The 23,549-nt window shown below is 37.7% G+C and overlaps 1 protein-coding gene across 1 annotated transcript in view; it reads left to right on the forward strand.

Annotated features, from left to right (window-relative positions):
* Anos1 (anosmin 1) overlaps positions 1–23,549 on the forward strand; it is a 168,103-nt gene that overhangs the window by 24,696 nt on the left and 119,858 nt on the right. Inside the window, exon 2 of the mRNA XM_074062600.1 lies at positions 6,136–6,183. Within this exon, the coding sequence (XP_073918701.1) occupies positions 6,136–6,183 (48 nt within the window). The remainder of the gene's footprint in view (positions 1–6,135; positions 6,184–23,549) is intronic.

Below are 23,549 nucleotides of genomic sequence, written 5' to 3' on the forward strand. Positions count from 1 at the left end.
GAGGAGAATGAAATTTATGTAGACATTTATTTTTTAGCTTTCCCATGAACAATGCTTTAGTTGTTCAGTTTATTGTAGATACTTGATTGCTCATTCTTCCCCTTATTTTGGAATGAGAGTCATTTACTAAATTTTAGTTATTACATTTAATGCTGTTTCTAAACCTACTTAATACTGGGTTTATTTCAGCATAAAGCATTCATTTCATCTTGAAATCTTTCAGAGTTTTATATGATTTTGGGAAGAAGTTACAATTTGCCAGAAAAATATAAATTCTGTTCAAATATAAGATACGATATAAAGCATTAAATATGAATAAGTTATATATAAATTAATAAAGCAAATTATAAAAATATAATGTATTCAAATATAAATATCAATACTGTAACAAACTACTTGAGATCAGGTAATTAATAAAGAATAGAAGTTTATTTGGCTTATAGTTCTGGAGGTTGGGAAGTTCAAAAGCATGGTGCTGGCATCTGGTGAAGGCCTTCTTGCTGCATCAGAACATGACAGAGGACATCACATGGAGAGACAGAACAAGCTTGCTACTTAGATATCTCTTTTGCTTTTCATGAAGCACTAATGCCATCATGGGGGCATGACTTTGTCTAATTTTAATTACCTTCCACAGGCCCAACTCCAAATACCATTAATGTATTAATTTTAGAGATTAAGTTTTTCAGCACATGAACTTTTGAGAGACATTCAAATCACAGCAAATAGCAAATATACTTTAGAAATTACATATCTGAATTCATAGCTATGGCAAGAATGAACGAGTAATTAGCACATTCTCTTGAAGAACATTAAACTTGTAAGACTTTCTTGAGATATCCTAAGACAGGCCAATACTTCTCTGCTTGTAGGGTGAGTTTCATTATTCTAATAAGGGCAGTAACTAGTAAAAATGCATGTCCTTGCATGGTCTTCTACATACAGAATTTGTCAAAATTCATGGTAAAATGTTAATAAAATGTTGTGTTTTTCCATATGTGACAGTCTAGCTCTTTCTGTTCTATAGATTTTCACTACATGAGGTAATTATCTATACTTATAAAAAGATAGTTAGCATATTATGTTTTAGATAACTTGTATTTGACCCCAAAGGCAAATTTTCCCCATTTCTGGCATTGTTCTGGTGGTCCTCTTGGACATTGACTCTCTAGGAAGCAAAATAGTGAGTCTGCTTCCTAGTAGCTGCATGAAGAGAAGATGAAACATGTCTTCAGTTCAATCTGTTTCATTCTCTCCAGTCCTTATGACTTGATTAAAGTTTAACTTCCTTTGTATGATCCCCTAGTCTATTCACTTATTTCTTCAATGAATAATATTTATTAAAGATTATTGTCTCTGTGGTTGGCAGGTACAAGAGCACCAATGATGAGCAACAGATCTGGATTGACTCTATCTTCAAGTTGCTTACAAGTTGAACACAGTTTATACTTGGCAACCATGATAGAGTGCTTAGGAAGAGATATATAGGACATGCAGTAGAGAGAGCTGGGATAGTCAGTGCCTGGGGGTCAATGAAGTGTTCCTGGATAAAGTGTTATTTGCAGTGAAGCAAGTACAGTGTGGCAGGATCTTGCATCCCAGTGATGGTGGGTATGGGGAAAGGTTGGGTGTCTTTGTGATCAATTTTTTCCATATAGAATTCTATTAAATGTGATATATTTATAGAATAAAGAAAATATTTTGTGGGGAGGGTAGGGAATAGGCCATTTATTTACTGAGGATACTCTATATCATTTGAAAATCTTACCTGGAGGAACTGGGGATATAGCTCAGTGACTGAGCATGTGCTTTAATCCCCAGAACCTACCTAGAAGTAACATGCACAATTTTACCTAGAAGTAACATGCACATAGCTTCCCACTCTGTTAAATAAGCTCTAATTTTCAGAGCACTTTTAGGTTTCCAGCACAACTGAGATTCAAGTGCAGAGATTTTCCACATACTTCTTGCCCCTTACACTTTCACAGCCTCCCCCACTATCAACATCCTCCACCAGAGTGGTATGTTTGTTACAATTGATGAACCTATGTTTGCACATCATTCAAAGTTCATAGTTGACATTATGGTTTACTCTTAGTATTTATGTTCTGTGGATTTGGACAGAGCTTTAATGACATGTTTCCATCATTGTAGCATCATACATAGTTTCACTGCACTGAAACTCCTGTGTGCTCTACCTATTCATCCTTCCTCCCTCTGCCCCAACCCATGGCCATCACTGAACTTTTCATTGTCACTATAGTTTTGTCTTTTCCAGAATGTCATAGATTTGAATGATGCAATATGTTGGCTTTTTAGCTTGGATTTCTTTTTTCACTTAGTAACATACAGTTAAGGTTTCTGAGAAATGTTCTGAGTGGAATGTGTAGTATAGGTGATTACAGGCAAAGATTCATTTAAAAATATTTCAAGCTATGGAAATGAAGATTATCAAAGGTATTCTGTAGAACTCTTAGTGGCTGATGTGAGAAAGTTCTGGGTATGTTGATAATAGAAAAGAACAGCCTTACAAATGAAACCAAATTATATTATGTGATGGTTCTAAAATAGTAGGAAAATGTTTTGGATTAAAATGAATTTCTAAATTTTAATTCATTCCTATAAAAATTTACTTTTAACATATTAATAAATTTGTCAATAGAAGATCACAGCTACTTATTTGTAGCTTCATTATGTTGCTTGGTAAAAAATTAAGGCTTATTGTGAGTTTTCTGGAATACTTTCTTTCAAAAGTTCTGTCCTATGGTTGGGCAATAGTTTAGTGTTATAGTGCTTTTGGCTTCTCCCCACCAGCACCTGATTATATAAAGAAAATGCATGAGATCTTTCATAATTCTCTTTTCAAATGCATTTATCTAGATAAATAGTTTTCATTTGTCTTTATCCTTTCCATGTGGGTTGTTTTTGATTGGGTGAAGCGTTTTCTTTACTTGAAGCTTTTTGAAGAATTATTTTTTTTAAGGAAAAATCAAATGGAGACTTTGAAAATGTCATTGAAATGATGGTTGGGTGCAGTTGATTGAATTTACATAAACTCTTTGAATGTCGGCTCCACTAGCATTCATGTTTGATCTGGTTAAACCAATAAAATACAGGGTGTAATCTTTATCTAATTATTAAAGTCCTACTGTCTGATCCTACCTGGAGGTTGTAGTAATGATTCTAGAGGAAAACATCTTTCTAGCCTAATGTATGCTGACTCTTTATCTTTGCTGGCCTTAAGCCAGAACAAGACTTTATTGCAAATGCTGTATTTTATTTTTGTTGTCAAGTGGCTTAGCAGGATGAAGGCTATTGTAATCTGACAAAGAACTTCCCCTGGGGCGGAGTGTTGAAATGTGCTGGATTCATGTATTTTTCCATTACTCTTCTGCTCAAAGAGCATGACAGGTAGGCAACATAGGTAGATGGTGACAATCAAAGTACACGCACACCTGGCCTAAACAAAGTGGCCAGCATGAATCGGGGCTTGGTAATTCCCCTGATGCCATTAGACAGGCTTTTAGGTGTTCTTTGCACAGATAAATAGTGTGATATATGTTGATAGAAAAATATAAAAACACAGAAGAGCTGCAAAACCTTAGCATAGGAGAAGGTGTTTTAAGAAAACAGGAAAACCAAAATCCAAAAAGGAAGTAGGATTTTGCATCTTTGTGGAGAAATACATATGTACATGTGTGTGTGCATGTGCCCATGTGCAGGTAGTATGCATGTGTAGAATATTTCCTCATAGGAAAAATTCTGTGAATAAATTCAAAAGATAAATGATGTATTGGAGAATTTTTCCAGTAGGCATTGGTAATAGTAGCTGCTAAAATTGATGAGAAAATGCTAAACAATCCCAAATAGAAATGGCAAAAAATGCAGACCATTTTACTGTACAAATGGCAAACAAAGGAAGTGAAAGTAAAAATCCTATACCACTGCCCATTCATCTTATGGCAAATACTGAGGGACTGAAAGCAAATGAGGGTAAAACATGATAGGGATCCCTTTTATTGCAAATAATTATTTTATTTTATTTTATTTCTATCATCATATTAGTGTTGTACTGGGGGCACATTATGACATTTACAAAAGTGCTTACAATGTATCTTAGTTAAATTCACCCCCAAATATTGTATTTTGGCATTTGTGATATTAAATACTTTTGAATCTCACTAATAAGGTTGAATTAGGTAGTTGAGGGTGAGTGTTGTCCATTAGAGCTGGGATTTTAAGTCTAGGATCACTCTCCCACTCCTAAAAGCAATTATATTGGAAAATAACAACAAAATTACACTGATAACAATGGACTCCTCCCCCAAATCTAACCCTGTGCCAACCATTTTTCTAAATACTTTGTGTGGATTATCTTTTTAATCTTTCTTAGCATCCTGTGACCCAGTGTCTTCAATAATAAAAAAATCTTAATCATAATAGTCTCTCATGATTGCTAGCTGTTGCCCTAAATATTTCTTTTTAATGACAAGAGCTTTTCATTTTATGATTAGTGGAAAATTTTTCTGACAAGGAAAATACCTTAGTGAGGTAATTCATTGACACAAATTAAAATGTAAGGAACTCAACAGACAGGCTTTATGATTGTTGGTTTTCTCAGTCTAATGGGTTTGTATGAGCCCTCGGGATGAGAAGCATGGAATTTCAGGAAGGAAGGAAAGTCAGCATGGGACAGGCCAGAGGGTTTGAACGTGGAAAGTGGCAACCAGCAGTTGAAGGCAATCTTTGCTGGGTTCTTTGTGTTTCTGTTGTTGAAGTGTGACCATTCTTCATACAGTCAAAGGGAACAAAGAAAACTAATGAGGATGTGCTGTGCACAGGAGTTCTCATGCTCTAAGCCTCTACGTTTTAAAAAATGAACCCTCCAATGTTTACTGAATAAAAGGTGTATTTATAGAGACCAGTCAAAATCTACGGTTACCTGCTTTCTACCTATTTTGCTCAATCTCCTTTGCTATTCTCCTCTTCACCCTGTTAATCTGGAATATTCAAAACAGTCCAGAACAATTCTTACCGCTCCTTTCAAGATGATAAATCTGGACCTTCCTCCTGCCCTCCCTCCTTCTCTTTTTCCCTCTCCTCCTCTCCCCTTCCCTCTCCTACCCTCCCTTTCCCTCTCCTACCCTCCCCCTCTTTTACCCTCCCCTTTCCTCTCCTCTCCCTTCCCATCCCATTCTCTTCCCTTCCCTTCCTTTCCCCTTCCCTCCCTTCCTTCCTTCTTTCTCTTTATTTCTGTAGTGGTAGGGATGGAACACAGGGCATCCTGCATGCTCGGCAAGTACCCTACCTACGAGCTACACCTCCAGCCCTACACATCTACTACACCTAGTCACTGTTGTGTGGCCTTGAATGGGTGCCATCTCTATGAGAACCAAGAGCTGAATTTGTTGGGAGTATGATTTAGGATGTATAACTGTATATTCTTTCTTTTAGTTATCTCACTGACCTTATGCATGAGATACTGTGATTATACATGTCGACAGATGAATAAACTAAGGCATGGATATATTAAGTCTTTTGTCCATAGACACAAACCAAACAAGAGGGCTTGTCACATGATATGACTTCCAAGCTCAGGCTATTATTATTATTATTAGTGGTACTGGGGTTTGAACTCAGGGTCTGACACTTGCTAGGCAGGCATCTTACCACTTGAGCCACTCTGCCAGCCCCTCAGACTCTTATTATTGCAAATTGATAGGGATCAAAACACTCCAAGATGATCAACTTGTAAATTTAGGAAAACTGCTTACTATGGAAGAAATGTCTAGTGTTAATTTTCACATGGGTCAGTTTTTCATTGCTCAACACACTGTGAGAGTTGGCTTGGATCCTTTCCCTTTTTGCACAACTTGGAATCTTTATCATGAAGTCAATGACAAATAAAGACTTACATTAGAAACACATTTTCTAGAGCTGGGGATATAGCTTAGTGGTAGAGTAGTTTGCCAGCTTTCTTAAGAAGAGAGAAACACCTCAGCATTGCAAAATTTGTCTTTTGTTAATGCAAATATTTAAAAATATACTTATGTACACATGTGTGTGTGCGTGTGTGTATGTAGTTTTCAATTAGAAAGTTCTTTAATGGGTCAATGTTTCTTTTTCTTTTTGCAGAACAATGGTTCCCTGGTTTGGTGTCAAAATCACAAGCAGTGTTCTAAGGTATGTTTCCAACAATTGTGATAGTATTGTAAAAATACTTTTTATTTTGGGATATAGGCTCACAGGAAGTTGCAAAAAGAGTACAGGGATATCACATGTACCAGGTATCTACTACTGGTTACACTTTACATACTTGTAGAACAATATCAAAAGAACAGTATTTACATTAGTAATATGTATATATATATTATATATACATATATAATTTTATAACATTTTATCACACTCATAGATTAGTGTAGCCATTACTGCTATCAAGATACAGCTATCAAGGTATAATGGTAGTGCATGCCTGTAGTCCTAGCTATGTACAGGAGACCAGATCAGGAGTATGAAGGCTAGCCTGGGCAAAAACGTTAGCAAGACCCTATCTTAACAAAGAAGTTGGGCATGATGGTGCATGTCTATAATTCTAGCTATTCAGGAGGCAGAGGTAGGAGGATCATGATCTGAGACCATCCCTGGGAAAAACAGGAAACCCTATCTAGAATAAACTAAAGTGTGAGTTCCTGAGTAGTTCAAACCCCAGAACAGGCAAAATAAGAATAGAATAAGAATAAAATTCCATTGTTTTTGTTATTGCACTGGGTTGGGGTACATTGTGGCATTTATGAAAGTTCTTACAGTATATTAAATATATCATAGTTGAATTCACCCCCTCCACCAGTCTCCTTTATCCTTCCCTCCCACCATTCCTGTAATAGTTTCAACAGGTCTCATTTTTCCATTTACATACATGTGTACACATTTTTGTACTGTAAGGAATCGAATTCTTAAGTGAATGTGAAACAATTTGGTGAAGATAAACTTTGCTTACTTCTGATTATGTAGATCTTGAGCAGAAATGAAATCTCTGGTTTAGGATCCATTTACTCGCTATCATATCCTGATCATTTTCTTGAATGACACATCTTCTGGTATCTGTTATATTAATTGTTCTTCAGATGAAGTAGTTTTGTAATATTTATATTTATGTAAATATAACATGTGTTATATATGCATACATATGTTATATGTGTATAAAATATATGTATATATTCATGAGGCTGACTAAATTTCATAAGTATTATTTTGATCTAGTTTTGTGTAGTTATAATTTTACATCTACATTATTTATTCACTTATTTTCTCATTCAATCAAGAAATTATTTTTTATAATCTTGAAGGTAATTTGAAAGGAAGAGGTTAATTTAAACAATTCTTTGAGCATTGCAATGAAAGAAAGTCTCATTATTGGGATCATTGATAGTTAAATTATGTTTTGCAATTGAATGATGAAGGCTGACCCGAGTCTTAGAATTTCATTAGGAATGAAATCAATTTCTTTTGCTGGAAAGAATGGATCAATAATTTACTGCTAATTCCATGGGAACCTCTGGAATACTTTATAAAACTGACATATGTGTGAGGGCTGCTTTTTATGTGGTATTCTTGAGAATCCTTGGCCATGAATCTTAAGTATTAATCAGATTTTTATCTGTTTTGGGGTATTACACGACTGGATGGATGTGCACATAATTACAGTGTACATTTGCTCTGGGATTCATGAAATCTTATGTAAGTTTTTCCTCTGAGTCTTTAGGTCAAAGATCTTTGTGGTGAAGGATAGTAACTCCATTTTACAGATGGGGAAATTCAATTGTGTACATATTTGATAATGGTCCTAAAAACACTTAATAAATCAGTAGAGACAAACCAAGATTTGGATCTCTGGCACCAGCAGTGTGTTCCACATGGATCAACATCTTTAAGCAGCATCTTAAACAAATGTTGTGATAGAAGAGCAAGAAAACCCAGAAATAAGGTTCACAATACATTTTTCTCATTACCTATTTTAAAAGATAAGGTTGGCATGTTTTATAGAAACTGCACACATTCTTGGTCATTTCTGGTAGCCATTTGCAAAGCCTGTGAGTTTCATCATCAGAATCCCTCCCCAATAGGATTTCTTCTCATTCTGTACCTACTGTGCCCTTCTCCAATCTGCCATCATCTCCGTCCAAGACGAATCCATCAGCAACATGGTGAATGTCTCAGACTCTACTCTTGCCCAAACAATCTAAACTCCACAAGATTCCTGAAAAGATTCATTAAAAATTAACCTAAGTGGAATCATGCTTTCATCTACCTTAAGTTTCCTGATATCTTCCCAGCTCAGGCTACAACCACAAGTCCTACCCTTAGTCTTACTGACTTCATATTATCTCCCTGTTCATTGTCATCCCGGTTATCTTCTTCAAGGTTTCCTTTTCTTCCACCAACACACTCCTTGTCTGGGGAAACCCTCAGCTCTTATCCACCCTCTCTTCTCATCCACATCTCATGCAGACTCCACCTTTCCAGCCATGCCTTCACCATCACTCCTTCACCTACCTACATGCCTCATTGTTTTTACCACGCTCCAACACAGTGGTGCCTGTGGTCTGTTTCCTTACCAGAAGGTAAGCTTTGTGCAGACAAGGACTGTCTCCTCTGTTCAGTGTGGTGTCCCCTGAGCCTAGAATAGTATCTCACATATAGTAGCTGTTCGACAAATATTTGTGATGAATGAATGAAACCCATACATTATATATTAAACAATTTCTGCATTGACTTCAGGAAAAAACCAAACAGGATACAATACATTTTGATACATTTTGTATCCAAATGACAGCATCATTACTTGTTATTCTTGAGGAAAATCTGTCCCTTTTTTCGTATTCCTTGTTCCACATAATGGAATCAGCACATGAACTCAGAAGTCATTGTCCCCTGCACCACTCAACTATTAACAACAGAGTAGAATGACTGACTATCCAGCACAGGTCTAAGCCAGTGCTTCTCCATGGCAGGCAATTTTGCTCCCATGAGGATGTTAGGGAATGGCTGGAAAGAATGTTTGCTTGCCATACCTGGGACAGCCAGGACAGCAAAAAATTTTCTCGCTCCAAATGTGAACAGTGCCACATTTGGGGAAATTAAGAACACAGCCCTGTGCTCAACAATTCTGCTCTATTATATGAAAAAAATAATTGTAAAATGTGCTAAGCACATGGTATTTGCCAAGTACCTAAAGAGCATCTTATGTGGACTAATTATCATCATATATCCTGTGTCATAGATGAGATGGGTTGGTCTTTGCCTTATAATTGTCTCACTTATCTACTAAGAAAAACATAATTCCTCACCTGAGCTCATGGCCACTTCTAGTTAAACATCTGTGTTTCCCCCATGCTGCCTTGCAGGTAAAATATGGCCATGTAACTAATCTCCATCATACACAAGTAGAATTATTGTGAGGAATTTTCTAGATATCCCTTTAAAGGGAACAGATTTAGGTAGAAAATGCGTTTATTTGTTCTCCTTTTCTTTTCTCTACTGCTTACGATGGCAGGAGTTCCATTGGCTATCTTGGACCATGAGTTACCCTTGAGGATAGCTTTGCCCTACTCTGTCTTTCAACTTTGTGTCTCTGTATCTATATATTTACTATCTCTATGTATGTATGTATGCATGCAGGTATGTATGTATGTATTATCAGTCTACCTACTGTATTTCTCCTATGAATTGCAATTGACACTTCCCCCGTAGTAGACCACTATGCTTGTATTTGTACTCTACTTCAGTATCAGCATTCTTTGATGCACCTATCTCTCTCTCTCATCCATCTATCCATTCATCCATCCATCCACACATCCATCTATCCAACCATCTACCTGTCCATTTACCCATCATTCTGTCTACCCACTTGTCTGTCATCTATGTTATCTATCTATCTATCATCAATCAATATTTCTAACTCTTACTGTCTTTTATCTCCATCATCTATTGTTTATTGATGTATTAATCTATTGGTGTCTTCTGGGAAACATATGGAACATAATACTGGTCGTGAAATATTTCATGAGTAAAGTCAAATCTTTGACATGTGTTCCTCTCATATATGCATGAAGATCATTACTTTATATTTCTGCTTTAACATTAGGCTCAGAGTTACCTCATAAAACCTTCCATCTGACAACAGTGCCTTGGTGATATCCCATGGTTCCATGGGGTGTGTGTATGCTCATCCTTCTCCGGGCATTATAGCTTAGTAACTTGACTTTAGTTTCCCATTTGTTTTTGAGTTTATGTGTTGAAAAGCAGGAGTTTAGGGTCTAGTTGTGGTGCCTTGGTGTGCTGCTTTGATCTCAGTGGGAGTTCGATTCTTATAAAGACTCTGACTCCGAATTCTTATTCATTCTCCAGGTTTACTTGGAGCCAAATTTAGAGGTGAGGAAGATTAGTTTTGCTTATATGAACATCTGGACTTCAAACATGTGAAATTTATTGGATGAGAGTCAATCCTCTGGAACACAACTGAATGTGACTGTTAAAGATTTTGTTTTGCATTAGATGTAGCAAAACATTATATGGCATTGACCACAAATCCATAATGGCCAAGGAGAACATGTCCTAGGAAAAAGATGAATTTCCAAGCGTACATGGAAATGCACTATATGTCCAAGTATACAAGAGTTAAAGTCAAATATCTTTTGTTGCAAATAAAACAATACATAATGTATCAATTTCAGATTTTATATACTTTAGATTTCTTGTAATACTGATAGTTATATCATATTTTCTAATATTATAAATGATAAATTTCAAGGACAAATTTGATGTAGAGCATCTCTTGTTCAATTTATTGTTCTGTTTTTGAGAGTTATCAACTATGTCATAGCCAAAGACACATTTGTCAGAAGCACTGAAAGAGATGGCAATCTTGTAGAAAACTTTATGTTGGAAGCAAACATTATTATTTCCACAAGTAAAGATCATGTCTTTATTTCTTAGGAGAAAATATATTATTGAATCAGAAGAGAGGAAAAAAATGTTCTGGTTCCTTAAACCAGTGGACTTAAAAATTTTATGGAAAAAAGGAACTGCTTTAGTGTGTGATCTTTTAACAAATATTCTCTAGAAAAAGCCATCAGTACATATAATATTATCTTTGCATGATTAATCAAAACTTCTGAATGAAAATTTGCCTTATAATCATACACTATCAAGACAAAAACTAATATGATTTTAAGTAGTCCAACAACCTTTATGTTAACCTTGGTCTTTGGGCCTTACCAAGAAGTGAAGTCTCATAAAGTAGTTGATGCAGTTGAAAATCAAAGTAATCAGCAAGCTTAAATTAGGGCTAAATTTTCAACATCATTTGCAAATGCTCCACCCATTGTCACTCTACAGGAACATTATGATGGATGTTATTTCTAATGTGAAGGCAGAAATGGAAAGTAAAAAGAAAGAAAAAATGAGTGAATATGCAACAGACAAAAAATGAACATCCATATAAGGTACTTAAATTTCAAAGTACCAGTTCTTAAATGATAAGGCCCTAACCCTAAGGTATGGGAGGAAGTGCTGAAAGTTTCCACCATGGTGCTTGCTAGTGATACATCAGATGGATGAAGCAATTAATGATTTCAACAATTAGAGATTTGGTGCACTCTTCCATTTGCCCAAGTCTCCTAGACTGGCAGCTCACAGTTCTAATTTAGAGGCTATCTGGACTGCACCTGAATAGGTATCATTGACTTACTTTCCCTGACCACTGTTGTTCTTCTGGTAAGCGTTTTTTGCCCTCATGCTGAGGACTTCTATCAAACATGAATGTGCAGTGGGAGATCCTTAGCCTGGAAACTACTCTGTCTGCTAAAATACACAAAACTCCCTGCTAGGCAGGTAGCACCATCAATATTTACAGGAAAGAACAGGTTCCTATTTAGATTTAAATCCCATATGTGACAAGTTAATAGCTCAATGTGTTTCTGCTTTACCATGTCAATTTTATGGGTGTGAAAGACTGTTCCACCTGCTATAAACTTCAAAGGAAAGACATGTGTGGAAGGAAAATAGCAATCTCATGTAAGTCCCTGTCTTCATTCCTCCCTGATATTTTACTATTCACTTCTCCTTCCATCTGATGAAAGCAGATGCCAATGAAATCTCTTATTTGGTGAACAATTGAAGAAGGGTCCCTTAAAATTGGCCGTAGAAAAGGAAGCTGTTTGCAACATAAGAAAACCATCTGAGTCAAGCTGCATTACATGGTGATCACTGTCTGACAGGTGTTTTGAAGTGGTAATGTGTCTATCAGAAAGCACCTAGATCATGGGTAGACAAGGATTGTTTGAAGATGTTAGGGTTTGATCTGCCCATTGGCAAAAAGCCACCAATGCTCATTGAAGTTTGGGGACTGTTATGTTTGGGCAAGGAGATGGCATTGAATTTCAAAAGCTGGATTTTTGGCATTGAACAAGAGATCTTACTGTGCTGTTACACCTTTTCCATGAGCTGTCACAATATTCTCTACCATCATGAAAATCTTGCTTGAATTTGGGAGGGGGCATTTTCTTTTCTATGTTTATAATTTTAACTTCATCCCACGAGTCATCCTTGAAATGAGGTGCAAGTCTAGATGTTTTACCTAATCACAAGCAAGAATTTGTCTTAGGATGTTGTTTGCATATAATTTACCCAGGAAAATTTTTCTTTCTTTCTTTTTTCCTTCCTTCCTTCTGTATGCTAGGGATTGAACCCAGGTCCTTGTGCATGCTAGGCAACTGTCTTTTTATTTCTCTATAGAGAAAAAGAGGAATCGTAATAGAAAAATAAATCTAGATTTTAATTTAATTGGGGGAACATAGACACACTTCTGTTCTCTAACTTGCCTGAAAAAAGATTCACTGCTCAAGGCATGATGGTCTTTGGATTATTTGAGGGATGTGTGGGTGTCAGCATAAAATTATTATGTGCTGTGCTGCATGGGATGGGTCAATGAGATTGAGCCTTCTGTTTTATTCTGGGTTAGAAAAAAAGGAATTTTCTGTCACATACATTTTTTTCTGTTTTGAAACAGAGTCTCACTATGTAGCCTACACTACTTAAACTCATTATATAACTTGACTGGCCTCAAACTCCTAATCCTCCTGCCCAGTATCCTGAGTGTTGGGACTACAGGTGTGTGCCACTAGGCCTGGCTCTTCTTTTCTCTTCTTGATGCATGTCTGTGCAGAAGTAGGTTTACCTTTTTATTAGGTAAACCTACTTTCATTAGGACCTTTAATTGCACAGTGAATGTCAAAGCTAAGAAGAGTTTGCTAGTATGAAATGACAGTGAAATGTCAACAAAATCACCACACACTTGGGATTTTCCAAGGAGTAGAACATCCTTGTTGCACCAAAAGTCACTGGAGAGCGACAATATTTATACCTGCCTGATGAATGTGTCATTTCCAGATGGTCTATAACCATGTCCTGATTACACGACTGAAGTATGTACCTTTGTCATTTCAAAACAATCCCTTAATAAATGACTTTTACTGACCTGTATGTTGCTACAGTGTAGTGTGTGTACAGTTCTCAGAAATGACTTCACAAACCTCAAGATTGTTGAGGACGTTAATCTCCCATTCTTTGTCATTTTGGGGAGGAAATTTAAAATGACAGTATTAATTGTAGCTCTCTAAGAAATTGGCAGAGTGTTTTTAGCCTGTAGATACTGTGGATTTTGTAATGGATACCATTTTCTCTTAGAACTTGCTGTTTGACAGCTAAAAGATAAACAAGATATCTTGTCTTCAACCAGTGTACTGAAATTGATCACATTTATTTGGGGAGCTTATTTTATCACTCACTCCATTAATTTATTTTCTCCTAGTTTTCAGTTCCCTTCATCTCATTTTTCCTGCCTACTAAAGGTTTGGTTTAGGTTGTATCATATGGGGCTTCATAATAGTCTTGAATTCTTCTAAGAATGAGAAAGGTCATAGATAAATATATAAACCCATCAGTTACTTGATAACTAGAATGGTGTCATATTGTGGCTGAAACTTGCCCAGTGAGTTGTTTCATTCTTGAACTGTTTAATTGAGAATTTCATGGTTAAAGATGAAGAGACAAGGCAAAGGTCTTTCTTTCAGCTTGGAATAATGATTATGGGATCACAATTTGGTTGGAAAGGAGTAATGGTAGTCCTATATAAATTGGGTAAGACTATATAAATTGCTTCTAACTGGGCAAGAAAAAGAAGCCAGTGCAACTTAAATCATGAAAACAGGGAGTGCAGTATAAACGTGTTCTGATGGGAAATGAGGTAAGTTGAACAAAGGTGAAGAGCTTTTGTTTGTGTGGGCCAATGGAGCCCAAGGGGTTTGGCCCTCTCTTCACAGAGCCCAAGTCGTAAATAGCAGAGGTCAAAGAATAGTCTTTAAAACTACACAATAAAGAAAGGACTTCTCTCAACTGGGTCTTTTCAGAGGATAGCTACCAATGTGACCAAGTTCATTTTCTATTTGTGTGGGGGAGAAATGACTTAAGTGTGCACTTTGTAAAGATTTCTTTCTTCCTTCCTTTCTTTCTTTCTGTCTTTCTTTCTTTCTTTTTTGCTTATTATTAGTAAATGTTTATGTTGATTTCTATGAAGGATTTTTTCTCAGTTTGCCTGATGTTGTGGGAGTCCAGGTTGAAAATTAAACATCGAGAGATAAATATTGATGAACAGGGTTTCGGCTACTGTAACTGTAGTGGAAATGTCACTTGAGCAACAGAGAGGGAAGGACAATGTTATTTTCATCACACCAATAGTAAAATTCATGCCAATGTGCATATTCAAGTGTGAAGACAGATTGGGGAAAATGCCCAGTTTAAATAGGAGAAATTTTCTGATGGTTAGAAAAACGGAAGCTGGTGATAATAGCTTATTAAACAGTACGTATTTGAATGTATTACAAATGACTAATTTTGCACAGGCTTTCTTATAAGGAGCAGTGTTTACTTGCAGAACTGTGAGAGCCAAGCTGGCCAGGATGAGCCACACAGGGTGCGAGCAAAGATCATTTTAAGCATGCGGCAGCCTGTAGATGGGCCCTGAATCAGTCTTTTGCAGACTTTTCTCATGTGTCTGGATGGGAGCGTTGTGAGGATTCAGGCACACTGCTCAGATCTTCCTTGGGATGCAGCTTGTCTTGGTTCTGCTTGCTGATGAAGGTGGGGCTTTGATGGCTATGCATCTCGAAGTTCTCACAGCTGAACAGTTGAACTTGTTCAGTTGTAGAAGAATGAGCCGTGTTTCCCAAGAGAAAGTTCACAATGGCTTTGGGACTATTAAGCTGTGAAGATTCATGCTTTCCCGTTTGGGAGAGTGTGTTCAGCATCTTTTCCTTGGGGAAGGGGGCGGGGAGGCATGCGCGTTTTGGCTTTTTACATCCAACTGTATGCACATTTTCCCTTTTTGAATGAGGAAATAATGCCTGCACTATGGATAACCCTCCCCTCCTCCTAAATCCTGCCACAAAAAGATACTTATTAAGGCTGCCATTCTGAGGCACTAAATGCTTCTTTAACTTTGCTTTATCTGCTTCACTGAACACAGTGTACCGAGTCCGGGGAATTCACATTACGGCCCGCGAACAGCCTTCTCTATTCTCTAGGGATCTTTGGGCACAGAAATAATCCCTTCCTAGAATCTTTTGAGAAAGCCACTGAGCTATGCAGCCTAATCAACTGTAAATCTTGCCATCTCGAAGGTATTGGATGAAGTAGCATCGAAAAGTCCTCCGATCACCAAGAAGCCTTGTTGCTCAGGCTCCTTAAAGACAGGCGGCAGTTCCAAGACCCAGGCAAGTTCAACCCAAATGCAATTATTTGTTGTATTTTAAGGTTTTGGAATGCTGCCTCGCCTTCCACTGCGTTATGTGCATCCCGTGTGTGTTTTTCATTTCATTTTTCCGTCCTTTTGACACAGAAAGGCAATGAATCTCCTTAGGACTTTTGTTTTGCAATTGGTAATGGAGAATATTGTAAGTAGAACTGAACTCCAGTGATTTAAGTTTTCTATATTATGTCTAACTCATTTTCTCCTTGGTCCTAACATGGTATTTGGCAGGAAAAAGCAGTGTGGGTTGGGAGAGTGACATCTCCAAGCCTTTGTGTGGCCCCGTGCTGCAGTCCCTAGTGCTGAAACGTTAGCTGCCATTCTACCCAGCGGTTCTGAGGACAAAGGCAATGCTCCATTGCCCGCATTCTCCGTGGACCTGCAAGATAATGTCAGTCCTGTATCTGTAGTGGCACAGATCAAGCCCCAAGATACTTTAAAGGACAGAAGTGAAACTTCTCTTTCACAGTCACCAGAAATGGGACAATGGCATTGCTCTAATTTTTGGAGGCAGAATAAGAATTCCAGCTTGAACCAACTAAAGCCTCTTTCTTGCTTGCCTTATGCTTTTTCCCACCATCTCTAACACACATGAACCATTGCAATGCTTCTTTCAAGGCCGTTGGATTCAATTCTTCACTAGATGTTTCTGATTCAAGATCTTTGAGTTAGCTTTCTGCTGGCTCTATGACAAAATATCTGAGATAATCAATTTAGAAAGAATGAAAGTTGGTTTTGGTTCATGGAGTTCATGGTCACTTGACCCTGTTGCTTTGGGTCTGTGGTGGCACAGTACATGACAGCAGCAGGAGCATGTGGCGGAGGAGGCCTGTTTATCTCGTGGTTGCCGGGAAGCAGTGGGAGAGAGAAGGGTCTGGGGTCTCAATATCTGCTTCCAAGCATTCTATCTGTGTTAGACAGACTTGTCATCATTATGACAAATACCTAAGAGAAACGATTTTAAAATGTTATTACCATATATTAATTGTACAAAGTGAAGGTTTTCATTGTGATATTTCTATACATGCATATAATGTACTTTGATGTATTCACCCCCATCTATTACTCTTCTTATCTCCTCTCCCTAAAGTCCACCCTTTTTAACTTTCTTATAAATTTTTAAAAATGGGTTTTATCCTGACCTATCCATACATGCATACAATGTACTTTGATGATATTCTCCCTTCCTTGCTCTTTGTCCCCCCTCCCACCTGCAGATGGTTCCCTCCAATAGTTCCCCTTTTCATGTTCCTGTGCTTTTTGGTTTTTAGATCTAGATTCTGCATATGAGAGAAAGTATGGTATTTGTCTTTCTGAGTGGCTTATTTTGCTTAACACGATGTTCTCTAGTTCCATCTATTTCCCTGAAAATGACATAATTTCATTCTTCTTTATGGTTGAATATACTTCCATTGTATATATCCACCACATTTTCTTTATTCATTCATCTGTTGATGGGCACTTAGGTACTTAGCTATTGTGATTAGTTCTGAAAGAAACAATTTGAGGGAGGGAGGATTTACTTTGGCTCACAGCTTCATAGGTTTCAGTCCATGGTTGACTGACTCTGTTGTTTCTGGGCCATGGTGAAGTATAATACCATGTAGTAGAGGAAGCCACTCAGTTCATGGCAATCAGGAAGCGGAGTGGAGAGAATGCCTGTGCTAGCCAGCTTCCTTCTCCTTTTATTCCATCTGTGCCTTCAGCCCAGATTGTGCTGCCTACATTAAGGGTGGATTTTCCCCCCTTACTTCATCCTCTCTGGAAACACCTTCACAGACACACCCAGAAGTATGCAAGATAAATTAGCAAACTTCAATGACCTAACTTCTTCCCACTAGGCTCCATCTCTTAAAAGTTCTACTACCTCCCAGTGAGTGCTATATGCTGGGGCTATAGTGCTATAGGCTGAGCCTTTAGGGGAATGCTCTAGATCCAAACCATAACACCCTTGAAGACACTGTGTCTTAATTTAAACCCATGTCTCCTCTGAGTTAGAGGTGGCAAGTCGTATGATCCAGTTTGGTCAATGGACCTAAGTGCTGCTGGTGTGTGATTCATTGCTCAATTACCTTACCAAGCCTGCACTTCTCTCTGGAAAACATGACTATTCTCTGAATCATACAAGCTAAAAACCTGAAATGCCTAATTTGCACCTTCTTTATGGTTGTGTGCAGCCATCTACAATGTTCTTCAGATTAATTTCTCAAACTATTTTGCCACCCCCCCAATGTTACTCAAGTACTTGTCATCTGTGGTATGTTCCAGCATCACAATGTCTATTTTTCTCCCTGCTGTCAGTTTTCATGGCTCCTAATTTCTTAGAGCAGTGCCTCTTAAACTTGAGCAGGCAAAAGAATCTCGTGGTATGCTTGTTCAAGTATGCATCTTCCAGCCCACCTTGAGAGATTCTGGTGTTATAGGTCTGAGCTGGAGCCTGAGCGTCTGCATGGCTCAGAGGGTATTAGAGGATGCTAGTCCAGGGTATCCCTTATGGACAGGATCAGATCTGATCTTGAGCACATCCTTTGGTACCCTTCACGGTTGAGTCCCCACCTCACAGCATGCCACATTCTTCCTTGTCTCTTTTCTTTCTTTTATGCCAGTTTGGAGACATGAGAGCATGGATGAAGAACAAGTGGGCAAGTCTGTGATTTCTAAATACAGATGCTCTCTGACTTAAAATGGGATTACATTTTAACGAATTTACCCTAAGTTGCAAATTCATCTAATATACACAGCCTTCTGAACACCATAATGTGGTTTCTATTAAATGGGCACTGCTCTTGCAACATAGTAAAGCTGAAATACCTTAAGTCTAATTATTGTGAGTCAGAGTCCTTTTATAGCTCATCAATCAATCAATTATGACTTCTTATTTTAGGGGAGATGTGGTCTTTGGGCAAGTGATTTCACTTTATTTTTATCTAAAAATTAAGAATATTAATGATAGTGGACTCATTATGCTTTTTAATGAGGTTTCAATGGCTTAACACAGCTTACATGTCTATAATAGAACCTAGTACACAGGACATGTTAATGTCTTTGTTATTGTGACAATTATTAGTTTCACACAGGTACACACACATACATACACATGCACACTCCCTCCCCCTATGAAATTCTGTCTTTTTTTCCACCAAAGACCATATCCGGTTTGTTTTTTTCTTCTCTGTAGCTTTCCCTGCCCTTTATATTTTGTTAGTTCCATGGTTAATTATTGAGTCTGTCCTTTGTGTTAGCCAGATGCTGTGTATATCCTCACGTTCATTGTCTCTTCATGATCTCTGTTAATATAGACCTCAAGATGCTTGTGACATAGAACTTCATTCCATTATCCTCATTCTTTGTTCTTGGTTCACTGTTCATTTATTTGTTATGCTTAAATAATGTGCCATCCTGTGCCTGATCCAATTTTGTGTAGAGGGCTCAGTTGGGTGAGGGGTAGAGCATAAAGACTGAGTTGGATATAAATTTAGTCATCTAAATTCCTCAGAATTCATCAGAGTTCTTCACTTCTGTGCTCTCAGACGTAATTTCTGATTGGTGTAATTCTCTCATTTCCTTATCCCAAATCACATTAGTAGTAATTTGATCTTTTATTAACTTAGATTCCTCCCCAATGTGTTGATAGCAACGTTGGTTTGATCAGTTATGAGCTTGATGTCTTACATTTGGTTAGGATTTACAGTTTGAAAACATTTTTCACATAAATTAAAACCATTTGCTTTCAAAGCATCTCTCTGAGATGAGAAAGGGATGTATTAATTTTCTTTGGCTTCTTTTGTGTAAGAAACAGTGTAGAGTGGCCTCAAAGTTCTATGACTAATATAAGATGTGGGGATAGTGAAATGAACCCCAATGTGATTGATAGCATTGAAAGAGGGATCTTAGAAGAGCCTAGAAGACAGGAGCTAGACTTTCCTATTAGTTGTGAAAGATATGGAAAAAGAGATACTTAATTTGGGATGTGGTTCCCCTTCCTTTGGATAGCATGCCCCTAAACAAAAGGATAAGGAGGAAAATGAGGGTTTTGACAGGCTGGGCAATCTTTCAGACAATAGATTTAGTTGTACTAGTGCTGGGCTTTTATTTATTAATATAGCAACTCAGGAGCCCAATAAATATCTGTGCATGTTTATTTTGCTTACCATTCCTAGGTGTATCGGTAAGCTTATGATAAATTATGCTGGGGAAGTAGTCAACCTCCAACCCACACTTCATTTATTTTTTCTTATGAACATGTCAGCTACAGGTTGACATTTATGCTAATTTTGAGGTGGAGGAAAGGGGGATGATAGAACCTTGGGACAGCTCTTCCAAAATTCAGCTCACATAAAGTACTTGTCTCTTTTTCTTACATTCTATCGGCCAAGCAAGTCACAGAGCCAAGTGTGACATCAATAGAACAGAGTCTATGTAGTAATGGTCATTGATCTGTCATCCACTTCCAGGGAAGGCAGAGGATACTTGGGGTTAGTATGTTATCTACCTCACTTAGAAAACCACTGATAAGGAGAAATATTTTTATTCATTAGACATTTTTACAGGTGTGTATTTTTATAATGGCAGTACTGGGACATGCTTTAATTCTTTTATGTGCTCAAAATCTAAAACAAAAATCCAACATAAGAAAAGTGATTTTAGCATCATGCCTAAGCCAGTATTCATTTCACTATGTTGGAAACAATTTTCTCTTGCACTGAAATAAGTGTGAATTCTGATTTAGGACTGGTTAGTGCAATTTACCTGGATGGAATGATCTAATTTCTTTGTGTGACAACTAGGGTGGTGTTTAATTATTTTAGCTGAGAGAGAAATGATGTCTCTCTCAGTTAAAATCTTAAATTATTTTACGTTATTCTTCTTGGTGTTGGCATTATTCCATGGATACAGGCAGGCAACTTTGACTTTGGTTGCATCCCACCCAATGTTCTACACTTTTTCTCCCAGCCTAGGAATCTTGCAGAAATGCATGTGTGAGGTTTACACATTAGATGAATAACCTAGAATGTGCTCAAATGTATTTACTTGCCATTTATAGCTAGTTTTGCTCTGATAGACCACTTGCTATGATAGGAATTATAGGCTTTGTGACATATAATATTATGGTACACCTAAGTGCCAAGACCCACCTTTGGGGGCTATTTACCCAAACCAAATTTCTTCAAGCCTTAAAACATATCACCTGGAGATGTTCAAATGCAGGTTTGAATTCAACAGATCTGGATGAGGCTCAAGAATTGGTATTTCCAACAAGGTCCCAAGTGATAGTGTTGTGGCTGGTCCATGGACTACATTTTGAGTAGCAGCAAGTTTAGCCAACTAAATTGAGAATGCTGATCAGCTGAGTTCCAGGATTATTAAAGATGGTGATGCTGTGTATAAAACACGAACTTCTTTTACACTGGTGGGGAAAGGTCTGTCAATGTTAATAGGCTGCTCGTGTATCACAAAAATCCCTTTGATGTCACCACAAGATAAATGGACTGTTTTACACCTTATGAGGTGGGTAGAAGATCAGACAGGAAGTGTCTGTAAGCATCATCTCCACAGCAAGGGAAATGCTAGCTCTTTTCTAATTTTTTCTCCTTAGAACTAATTCTACATTTCAGCAAAAGTAGGGTTGTTTCTTCTTTCTGCTGTCCCCTCTATACTGTGTATCTGTTTTTGAAGATAAAATATATGGAACATTAAAAAATTAGCATTTAAATCATCTTTAAGGGAATAGTTCCATGGCACTAAGTATGTTCACATTGTTGTGCAATCACCTCTATCCATCTCCGTAATATTACATCTTCCCAGGCTGTACTCTGTACTCATTAAACGCTAACTTCCCTTTTCCCCAAGCCCCGGGGGGGGGGGGGGGGAACACCAGTCTACTTTCAGTCTCTATGAATTGGACTACTCTAGGGAAGTCATATAAGTGGGATCGTATAGGTTTTGTCTTTTTGGGTTTGACTTTTTGACTGAGCATGCTGCACATCTTCTAAGCCGAGTTTTAATGTAGTCATCATTATATTAATGTTTATTCTGAATTATTGAAATGGAAGGCTGGTGGGACAGGTGTCATTGTTAGCCTGTAGGACTCTTGAGCTGAATGCATACTATATTCAGTAATCAATGGTTTTAGAGCTATTTGTCCATTGGGAAAAGCCCCTTGCACCCAGGGATGCCTCACGGTTTCTGTTTTGCAATTAGACTTGTTTATTTTGCTCTCTTTTTGTGGCTATTCACTTAAGGCATGTTTTCTCTCCAGACTATGTGACCTGTGGAGTCTGGGTGCCCCATAGTCATCTAATTTCCATTATGGACTTCTTTTATGTGCTCCTGAGTTTGGGTAATTGGTTTATATGTCTGCTCACATCAGTTGGTATTTTCTTGGGAAGAAGGGCCATGGATTACAACCCCTGGAGCTCCCATGAGCTCCTTGCAAGGCAGGGCACTCTCTTTATCTTTTTCTGTATCTTTGAGCACCAGTGCTGGCCATCCTCAGTAAAGGGCATTGAAGCTTAGAGAGTGTAAAGTAGGTTGAATGTGTGGGCTGACCTAGAGCTCTTTATAGTCCTCCCAATAGCCCAGGAAAGCAACTGTTATTTCCCCCATTTTATAGTTTAGAAAACTAGGTTTGAGATGGAGGAATGTTCAAGGTTCCCAAATTTTGCCTGGGTGAGTGGGCTAAATTGCAGGACCTTTTCTTTAGATCTCTGAATCCCCTCTTCATTCTTTGAACATTAATTGACTATTTATGACTTCAGAAACCAAGTGAATTCGACTTCCATGTATTTGGGGAAGAAACATAAAATTTAATGTTTTTCACCATAATGAATATTATTTTTTCCAACCCGTATCCATACATTTCTTGAAATGTAGAACTAGAAACTGACCTACCAGTCCAAGAAATTGAGTTTCAGTCTCCTTTGAAGATCAGAGTAGACCTGTTTGTAAAACAAGATATTCCCTTTGGATTTGGGACTTTCACTAACTTAAAAGATTCCCTAACCTAGCACAGTTGTCCCATTTTTACAGGGAAGTTTGGTCTCCCTGAAACTAAAATGATAGTTACTAAAGTTCTCAATGTATTTACGGAACCCTTGCAGCATAAAATTTTTTAATTACAAATTTTTTAATTTATACATAAAAATAGTATGTATTTATAGGATACATTATCATAATTAGATGCATGTATACAAAGTGTAATGATCAAAATAGGGTAATTAGCATTTCTGTCTCCTCAAACATTTGCTATTTGCATGTGTTGGGAACCTTCAAATTCTTCTCTTCTAGTTCTTTATAAAATTTATAAGAGATTGTTGAAGGCTATAGCTATTCTTGGGTACCATGGAACTGGAAGACATTATGAGATTATTAATCTCATGGAAGTGGAGAACAGAATAGTGGTCACTGGAGGTGCATGGAAGGAGAGGAAATAGAGGGAGGGTGGGTACCAAAAAAACAGTTGGAATGGAGAAATAAACTATAGCAACCACTTTTAAAATTCCAGGGCACTGGATCACTGTGTAATGGAGACCAGAGTGGAGCTTTCCGGGTCAGGTCCTTCCTGCCGCTTGAGAACAATCCAGACCTGCCTCCGGGTGGGGAGCGGATTGAGAGCTCAGCATGAACAGCTTGGGGTGGTTACGGCTGTTAATTTTTTTCTTTGGTTCTGGACCCTAAACTG

This window comes from Castor canadensis, chromosome X (assembly GCF_047511655.1).
Source record: "Castor canadensis chromosome X, mCasCan1.hap1v2, whole genome shotgun sequence".
In the NCBI taxonomy this organism is placed as follows: Eukaryota; Metazoa; Chordata; class Mammalia; order Rodentia; family Castoridae; genus Castor; species Castor canadensis.